General features: G+C 44.5%; 1 protein-coding gene across 1 annotated transcript; it reads right to left on the bottom strand.

Moving 5' to 3' along the window:
- Nucleotides 1-4,369: 4,369 nt before the first annotated feature.
- Nucleotides 4,370-9,208, bottom strand: LOC133166946 (leucine-rich repeat-containing protein 52-like). Its single transcript, XM_061297364.1, has 3 exons — nucleotides 8,750-9,208; nucleotides 8,126-8,664; nucleotides 4,370-4,972 (listed from the first exon to the last, which is right to left on the bottom strand). Exons 1-3 carry the CDS (start codon nucleotides 8,857-8,859, stop codon nucleotides 4,668-4,670), a joined length of 954 nt encoding a protein of 317 aa, XP_061153348.1. The 5' UTR covers nucleotides 8,860-9,208; the 3' UTR covers nucleotides 4,370-4,667.
- Nucleotides 9,209-10,312: the final 1,104 nt, after the last annotated feature.

Below are 10,312 nucleotides of genomic sequence, written 5' to 3'. Positions count from 1 at the left end.
TTATGGGTTGTAACTCTTCACACGAGACACGATTCCAACTGTCAAAATTATAGTTAATCCCAAGAGAAAGAAAACTGCCTTCCTTTTCTTTCGCTAGCTGCTGAGCTCATTTGAACTCTGTTGCTAACCAAAACAGCAGCACCTCGCTGCATTTATCCGTCACACAGTAATCCCTTGCCGATTGTTCACAAGACGCTGGCGGCACAGGCAAAGTATGACGAATCGGTCGTCGCGTCTGCGAATGTTTAGCGCTGATATGGAAATAGGATTACGCTTGTTATTTCTCCGCGGGGACGGCGGCGCCAAAACATTCACCTGGCAACCTTGACATTCCGGTTAAAAAAACAAACCAACAAATAATCCCATCAAAGGGCAGACAAGATGACGTTGCTCTTGCATAATCCAGTTTATCTTTTTTCAAGATTCACTTCCAAATTATTATGCATGGGGCTTTTGGGATTTGCATACTTTTGTCCTTTTTTTTGGTGCCATTTTACTGACGCTAACAATGCAATTTTGATACAGCCTGAAACATTGAGTTTTCTTTGCGCACCCAGCGTAATGTGAGAACACGTGAATTCATCACAGCTCACGATGACCCGCTCGGATGAGCCATTTAGCTTCAACGCACACTCTGGAAGTACCTGCGGGAAGGGAAGCAAATTAGCATTTCAAATAGGGATCGCTTTAGGCCAGGCCACTCTGCGTGCATGCGTGTGCACATAACTACGCACATGCATGGAAATGCTCACTCATAGTTGAGGTTGGAGTATTGACAAAACATTACGCCTACGTACATACACCTTTAAGGGGGATTTTTTTGGTTTTTTTTTTAAACCAGTGGAGAGGCTGAGCTGACCGCAGCTGGAAAAGCACTTGAATGTGACATAACGCACAAAAAACACCCACAACAACAGTTTAAATCACACACACACAGCACTTTGATATGATCGAGAATAGCGCTTCTCTTATCTTGTCTGTTTTCCTGCCTAGTAGCGAAAGCCCACCAAAAAAAAAAAAAAAAGTTGACGCTAAAATTATTTGGGTTGAGATTGGAGCCATTTGGTCAAATAGATGTGGTTGTATCATTATTGTAAAAGTACATTTCAAAATTGATCCATATAAGAAAAAAGATGGCTTATATTTAATTATATTTATAAAATATTTTTCTTTTTGTTAAAAAAAAATTGAATTTATTTTTGAGTGGGGAAAGGTTGCAGATATTTTCAAGAGGACAATGACAACAAATGCTTGAATCGAAAATTCTGCCAGTGCCGCTTTTATTATTTTTTTGTGTTGCATAGAAAAGTGCTCCCAATTGACGTAGGCGTCCGCGAAGTTTCCACGAGTAGCTTTTCACAAAGCGAGTCACTCCAGCATGCAAATGCATCTGGCCGTGCTAAATCCATTAGCACTTTAGCCTCCAGTCACCAGTTATCTCTGTTATCAGGCGAGGAACAAAACAAGGCCTCAAATTAGATAAACGACTTCTATCGAGAGGATCCATTTACACGAGGCGAGGGATGACAGATGATTTTTCATCTTTATCAGCATTCATTCGTCATGCTGTCAAGAAGACAAGAGAGACTTCAGATGGCTCTATGGACCACATAAGAAAAGTCATTGGATGTCACGAGCAAAACCATATCGGTATAGCGAGGGAAGCCTTTGCGGAGGAGAGCAGAAAGCAATTGTTTCCCCTCCATCCTTTCCTCTCTTTCCTTCTCATCTCATTTGTATCGAGTGATTTTCAGCCAAATGACTTCTTAGCTTGCAGCCTCCGCGCTGAGGATTCCTGCCAACTCATTTTGATTTCCTTCTCGCTGCCCGCTTCCATCTTGCACAAGTCCACCAGCATGTGCTAATCTTAATGTTTGTGCCAGAAATACAGTGAAATGCCAATGTTGTGATTTGATTCGAATAAAAAAAAAAAGACCTCATTTAGGCTACCACCTCAAAGTTAATGGTGGTCCCTGGAAGCTCCTCCTCCCCTTAGGAGGCCGTGTTTGGGAACAAGAGGAGATTGAGGTTGGGAATTGTCGTTTTAAGTGTTTAAATCGGGATAAGTGGATGAGACGGGGGGGTTCTGCTGGATTTGTGCGTCACAAGGTGGGGTGGACGTGGGGGGGTCAGGGTAGTCCTTGGAGGGGCGGTCTGATGGTAATGAGTTGTTAATCTCAGAGGAAGACCGTGTCTATTCCAGGAAGTGGGAAACGTTCTATTCTGAGTTTTTGTGCGACCATGAGTGTTACTTTATTATATATATGTATATTTATTTCTTATTTTATTATATTTTTTTAAATTATTATATTTATATATTTTATTATAGATTTTTTTTTTTTTTTCCCTCCATATTTCCACCTTGCCCTACTTGACTTGAAAATGTCTTCTACTGTGCTTTGGATGCTTTCTGTAATGACACAGACAGTTCACATCAACTGCAGGGAACACAAAGGACCAGAGGCACGAAAGCATTTCTCAGGATGACACTTTGCGTGCGTGTGTGCATTTCTGTGTGTGTGTTTGTGTGTGCTTGGTCTGATCCTATTATTTCTCTAAGGGGGATGTTAGCTCCTGAGCGTAAAGCCCATGAAAGACCGTCTAATGCAATAAGTCAATAACACAAACATACACTCACTGAACCAGCTTCTAAGGGCTCCGCACGAGCAGTTTGTTCTTCAAGTGTGGACTAGCATGCGTACCGCGAGCGCTTGTACTGTAAAGGGCAACGAGGCGACCCGCTCGGGTTTAATGGAGGCCGAAGCCGACATCCGCGGAGGTCGACGCCGGCGTCAGATGGGATGCTCGCCTCACTTAGCACCCAGTCCTCTCGTCTCATGTTAGACAAAATATGGTGGAAATTACTTCTTGTATGCAGATACCTAGAGTGTCAATCTTGAGTGTCTGGAAATGGAATATTTTCTAAGAAAAACCTGAGTGAAAACGGCAAGTGGGGCAGTGCCCTTGCCCCCAGCAGATGGCGCTGTAGCAAGTCTCAATAAGAAAGTGTTGAATAGGCATTGGTTGTTCCACTGCTCATCTGTCAAGTCTTTATTGCTCATGATACATGGTGTACAAAATGAAAGAAAACTCAAGAACCAAAAAAAGCAACATCAGCAGATGTGTCACTCAAACACACACACTCAAAAATTTACTTCCAACCGGATCCCAGCCAGAACTCATTCAATTTGGCTCGATGCCCTCAGCCCACCGCTCCAATAAGTTCCTTAATTATCATTTAAGGACATTTCTGCATAGTCCTGCTCACTGCCAACCAAACGGCCTTGGTGGAGGTAATGATGAAGGGGGGGGGGTGAATAACTTATTTGGAGGCTGAGCTCGCTCCGTGACGGGACCCGTCGTGAATCAGTCGTCGAGGCGACTCGATGGGATGCGGTGTGATCGCGTTGGCCCACTTCCACACGCAAACATCCACAAGCACACACACACGCGCGTTAAAAGCAGGCCTATGGGCCGAGGTCGGCCGGGCCAGTCACTTAGAATCCCGTTAAGCACAACGACGCACTCTATCACTTTGATGTGGTCTCCGTGCGATAGCCTGATCTACTGCCCCCTCCACCAGCAAAGGTTAGCATCCAGGAGATAGCCACGTGTCACACACACACACACATTAAAGGTAGCTTGCACATGTTTTTCTATTGTTTTACATTCATCTGTTAATTTTTGGTTTGAGGTTCGTTGGGTGTATTCTATGTGTGTGTGTTTGCTTTTTTTGAGCATCTTTGTCATACCCTTGACCTCCACTTTGAGGTCAATGTACTAGTACGCTTTCTGCCCTCGTTAATATACGTAATTTTTCCCACTACTGTATTTCTGCACTACTTTGGCATGTAGGACAACCACATTACTAGTGAAGCAAAATTGCTAGTGGGCATTTTAGTGCTGCCAGTAGGATCCGGGAGGCGACTAGTACAAGTTGGGCAAAAATAAAAAGACATATCAGAGTTTAAAGGTGTTACTAGTGCAGCATTACGGTAAGATGTTTAAGCCTTTATTTAATATCCGACTTGGGCGTGGAATTATCCGCGTACTAGTACACTCGTTATTAGTGAAGCAAAATAACTAGTAGTACTAGTAGCATACTGTTGACAATTTTGTCTCACTTGGATATCAAGAATATTAAACAATATGTGCTAGTATGTTCTGTCACTCAAGTGGCATTAGTTTGTGCATTAGTTGATCAAAATGTGGCACTAGTAATGGTGAAAAATATTTTTTGTAAGATAAATTCATTATAATAGTGCATTATATTGTAGTGTACTACTACATGACTAAATAAATGCTCAAATGACTTTTCATATTTTAAGGTGTTATCTGCAATTGGAAAATAAATTAGGAAATCGTTCTAAGTTCACAGGAGATGATGGTGTTTGTGCAGGGGGGGGCGGGGCGGGGGGATTATTGCTCTCAATAATATTTAAAGTATTCCCTATTCATGAGGTAAAGGCATACAGTTCATTGTTTGGCTTGCACACACGCACACACACATTCTGTCCTTGTGTTGAGTCAACAATAAGAGGCTGTGTTCGGAATCAGTCTTTTGCTCCCAAATCGATGGTTTTCAAATTTTTCAATTGATTCTGAGTGATTCCGAACACAGCCCAAATCCACGAATGGAGTCTTTGGTCTCAGAGTCGGCGGCGGCGTCAGACCTGCAAGCCAGGCTTGCTCACGTCCCCGTTTCCCTGCTTGCCCTTTCTGGCGTCCTCGTCGTCACTGTCCAGCTCCTCGCTCTTGCGTTTGTTGTAGCGCTCGTAGAGCACCATGAGCACGCCCATCACCCACGCCGATACCGTGCCCGCCGAGAAGATGACGAAGCCGATGGCCACGAAGAAGAGGTAGTCCCAGTAGCCCAGACCCTGGTGGCAGTCCGCCCGTAGTTGCATGCCCACCTCGGCCAGACGCCGACCCGCTAGCTCGGCCGGGCCGTGGCACACCGTCTGGCCCTCGTCTGTTATTGAAGAAGAGCAAAAAAATAATAATTTGCTGGATAAGTCAAAAGATTACAAAGTTACAAGGTCGAGTTCATCCTCCAATGGAGCAAACAGATGCAAGCGAATACTCAAGCAAGCATTCCCCCCCTCCTTTTTTTTTTTTTATCATCTCATCTAACTTCATCTCTCATTAGCGACACGCTAATTGACATCCTCATTATCACCCGCCCCATCCTCCCCTCCATGCTCAGTTGACTCTGCAAATAATCATGACGTGAGAGGACGAAGGAGAGGAAAGACAATTAGATGGAGGCCGAGCACTGGACAAATTTGTGTTTTACTTTTTTGGTGTTACGTCCAACAATTCTTAGCATAATTTATAAACAACACAGAGTGAATAGTAGTTTTCCCCCCCTCACTAGAATCTGACCATTGTCTCTTTGGTGTCCAGCTGAATGATGGAGGGATCAGGAAAAATCTACCTCAGGACGGATCTTGATCTCGACAGGCTTCCTCTTCCTGTCTCCTCCTCGCCAAACACTTCCCTGACACTTCCTGACGCCGTCACTTCAACCCCATCCTTCTCTGTCACCCCCCCACTTGCATCCTTTGACACTGATGCATGAGCTTCTTATATGAAATTTACAATGTTAGTACTCTCTGTTGTTACAATTCGCCTATCGTCTCACGTGAAGATGGATTTTTTTAATTTAACGTGATTCAAACCCAACAATCGCAATGATAGCGTTGCCCAACCAACTTAATCGACAACCTTTAATGGACTTTTACTGCAGCTGTATTGGAATTCGATGCAGGTTTAAGGACCAATTCGAATGTAATGAGTTTGATCCAAGGTTATCAAACACTGCCCACATCAATACCACCTTGGGCCCACACACACACTTTATTTGCAAAAATTTTAATTCCAACTTGATCAGCTCCATCAACCTCGATAAAGGAAGGCCAATAATAGCGCTGGACGTTTTAAAAGCGGACTTTAGTGTGTGACAGATAAGAGCGCTGACAAGTTGTGCAAATGTCAAGGACATTCCTGACAGCTTTTTCTGGCCTGACTGATGAGAAGTGAGGATAAAAACACACGCACACAAAAACCCAACATTTTCTCAAAAGCCTACAGTGCGCCTTATAGTCCAGTGCGCCTTATATATGGACCAAATTCCTAAATTTAAACTGGCCCGAAGCATTGTGTCATAAAATAAATCATAAGTGGCCCGCTGAAGACTATGAATCATTAATCAAAAATACTACGGATCATTATTTTGTGATTATTAAGTAATTTGTTGCGTCTGAAGTTGAAATAAAAAAGATAAAATGGAGAAAGATTTAATTTGGATTAAAAATCTGACATGATGCATTAATGGTGCGCCTCATAGTCCGGTGCGCCTTATATGAGGACAAAGTTTTAAAATGGGTTAGCGCCTTATAGTCCGGAAAATACGGTAACTTCTCATGTTAGTGTCCAATGTTCGCTGTATTGTTGCCCGCTACTGTTAACTACTTTATATTAGCTTCCAATGTTAGCTTTGATGTTACCTTACAATGTTAATTACAATATTAGCTCTAACCTTTGTTGGCAATTTTATATTGAATATTAGCTTCTGAAACTGAATCCTAATCAATGTTTGTGCATTGTCACTTTGAGATACTTGGATTGGAGCCAGCTCATCAATGACCCTCATTAGGACAAGCAGCAAAATCAGCAAACTTCCATCAAGGCTGAACGGCTAACGAAAGTAAGAAAAGTGATGTTTTGAACTTTTTGTTTGACTTCTGTGGCTTTTTATGCACCCCCCTCAACACAATCAAGTGATTATCTAAAGCTGGAGGGTTTGAAATGTGCGCTGATGCTATCAAGGAGCTTAAACGCAATCATCGCGGCGCCTAAGAATAGTTGACCTTTTCCACATTCACGCCTTCGCTCTCATTCTTGAACGTTAGTCAGAATGCCGTCGTCCTCCTTTTTCAGTTCCTCTACAGCAGCTCTTCATCTTCTGGCAGAGGATAAGTGTAGAGCCAGAGTGAAGGTCGGCTCACAGCAAAAAGCTGTTATCGCTTATCTTTTTTTCTTTTTTCTTTTTCATTTATTTCCCTTCAGCCCTTTTTCACTCTATTTCGCTCAACCACCTTCCCGTTTCGCTCTTGACGACTACTTGGACAAATGTAGTGAGATTCTCGGGTTATGCTGCAGGTTAGATCCCTTTCAAAGTTTGAAGAACTCAACAAATTATAAAAAAAAAAAAATGCAGGTTAGATCCCTTTCAAAGTTTGAAGAACTCAACAAATTATAAAAAAAAAAAAAAGGCCAGGTTAAAGATATTGTTTTAAATATTAATCATTATATTTTTTTATTTAAATCGAATTTAAATTATTTAAAATAAATAATGCCAAAACTTGCAGCAAAATGTATATTCCAACTTATATCATATTTTTGAATTTTCTTTTTGTTGTTGCGTTCTAAAGTAGCCAGTTTGAGTTTTTTTTAAAGTCATTTTTGACTTGATCAGACAAAATTGTGATTAAAAACAATTGATAATGCAACAAAAACAAAGATTATATGCGAGTGTAACTTTCACATGGGAGAGTTCCAGGTATACTAAAAAGAATGAAAAAACAAACATCTCCCATTACTTTTGTCCATATCTTGAGTTTTGGCTCTGCTGCACAAGTAGGCCAGCTGAATTGGATATGCGTGCAAGGTTCTAAATAATATATGCTGCGCCTGTATGGCAATTCTTTTTAATGAATTTGAGTGGCGGCCTCGTACTGACCCTCTTTTCCTCCACGTGGTTTATTCTGTCACACCACCACGTCTTCCCTCAGAACTAACATCCCTGAAAAAGTGACTTACTTTTTGCACGTCTGGATGCGGAGCGCTTGTCCGAATCAACGCGTCAGGTCGCTCGACCGTTCACTGACAATTAGCGAGAGCAACTGCGAGAGAGAGTGTAACGCTGCAGGCGCGGGAGGAATAAATAGAATGGAGACGCTACACGGAAGCTTTTCCCTCAAATGAATATTCACGCTAATAGGAGATGCTCCACAATGACCTCATCCTGGGGAAAGGTCACGAAAAACACCTTAACGGACTTTTTCCACCAATAGTGTCCCATATCGTCTTGAAGGTCACACGTTGGAGTAAGTGTCCTCACCTTGGAACTTAAAGCTCTCGATCTGGACCCAAAGGCAGAGGTCCTCTGTGTCGCAGTCGCACCTCCACGGGTTCCCGCTGAGTCCCAGAGACCTGAGGCCCGGCAGTCCGATCAGACAGCTGACGTTGAAGACGCTCAGGTTGTTCCGGCTCACGTCCAGGACCTGCAGGGCCACGTTCTCGGCAAAGGCGTCGGCGTGGATTTCTCCGAGACCCGGGTTGTCCGTCAGCCGCAGCATGACCAGGGACGCCAAAGGTCCGAAAGTCCGCTCGTCGATCTGCAGCAGGATGTTGAAGGACAGGTCCAGGTAGGCTAGCTTGCGGAGGTTGCCAAAGGTGGACTCTGAGATCTCCGTCAGGGAGTTGTTGCTGCAGTCCAGGTAGACCAGGTCGGACAGGTAGTTGAGCTGCAACGCCGGCAGGTCCCCGATGCGGTTGTTGGAGATGATGAGCTGCCGGGTGGCCAGGGGAAGATCGTCGGGGAACCGGGTCAGCTCCCGCCCGGCGCACTGGACTACCAGCTGGTCGTCGCACACGCACCTACAGAAAAAGTTTCAAAGTTGGACACACGCCATCAGAAATGTGACTAAACCAGGATTTTGCAAAACTGAAATTTTTCACGCACCTGTCGGGGCAGCCTGCCGTGAGCGCCGGCGACGGGGCCGCCCCCATCACGAAGACCAAGAGGGACAGTAGCCGCAGGGACTGGGCGCCGGGCCGACGGGGGACACGCATGACGGGGGTCGGACCCCGGAGCGTCACGGAGCGGGGACGCCGCCCCTCCTCATCCTGGACAGCCTCTCGGGATCCAGCCTCTCTTGGTTACTTAGTCCCGGACGGGCGACACCCGGATGGGCGAGCTTAGCGGCCCCACCGAGCTACCGAATCACCCCTGTGGTGACTCATGCCGGTGTGCAAGTTGTCCCCCGCCGAGTGCATGACGGAGCCGTCACTTCCCGAGCCAAAGGGTTGACCTGCGTGTACTCCTCCAGTCCGGGTTGAGCTGTATTTTTTCCTCCTGCTGAGCGGCACTTCTTCTCCGGAGGAGGTCGGAAGCTGCGCGACGTGTCCTTCCCACTGCTTGGCTTGCTGCACTACTGATGCTCCTGAGCGCCGAGCTGCCTCACTGAGCGCCTAGTCACGTGACCACCAGTGTGTGTGTGTGTGTGTGTGTGTGTGTTTGAGAGGAGGGATAATTGTGGGCTGACGTAATCAGGTATTCTGGAGTGCACGAGACCGTCTAAACTCAAATGAAACATGACTCTCTCTCATTCTCACACACACACGCGCACACACACACAGTCGTAATAATGCTTTTGGCCGTTTATTGAACAACACAAAGAACCAAACACACAAAATATAAACGGAGAATCAATAGAAGAGGGAGCTGCTGTAGGCCACAACTCACACCCAAATGCTCACATGCAGTTGAAGTTAAAATAGTGACCATCTTCTCTTTTTTTCTTTTTTTTTTAAATCAGGATTTAGGCAGCAACACTTTTGTTCTTAGTGGTTATCAATGCTCAATTATTTCACAATTGGATCACCATTGTGGAAAATCAATTAATCTCTTAATTAGTGTATGTGTTTTCCTGGCTCGAGTCTGTTCCTATTTCACATTTCCATGACTGTATGATTTTTACTCCAATTTTTCTGTCTCAAACATCACCGGGCCACAAAAGTGCGGCGGCGGCAGCAGCGCCCGTCTGAATAACAAACACAGATATAACAGACTTTGTCTCATATGCTCCACTGGCTAATTCCTCCCCCCTTCTGTCCCCCCCCCCCCTTCCCGGCGGCGTGTTGACTTCATTACGCATATCCACGTCGAACTGCAGCCGCCGGTTTTATTCATTAAATTTGATTGCGGGAGTCAGCGGAACATTGGGCTCAGTTGGATGTTGATTGCTCATTTAAATATTTTCCATGTTCAATGTTTCACCATTGGAAATGATTATACGATAACGGTGAAGCAGCATGTGGCTCATTGGCTATTTATAAACGATTGTATTTTTCATGACTCATGTTTAGTATCAAAGTAGAAATAAAAACAACTCTTTGACCTCCACAACTTTTCATGATGTGCCCCCCCCCATCCCAAAAGCGAAAATGAGTATTTATAGTGACGTTAAACTCACTTGTGTGTGAACGAACCCATGAAAATAAAAATGTGCGGCCAACACACTGC

This window comes from Syngnathus typhle, linkage group LG14, assembly GCF_033458585.1.
Source record: "Syngnathus typhle isolate RoL2023-S1 ecotype Sweden linkage group LG14, RoL_Styp_1.0, whole genome shotgun sequence".
Lineage (NCBI taxonomy): Eukaryota > Metazoa > Chordata > Actinopteri > Syngnathiformes > Syngnathidae > Syngnathus > Syngnathus typhle.
The sequence above is the reverse complement of the archived record's forward strand: the minus strand, read 5'-3'. Positions and strand labels throughout refer to the sequence as shown.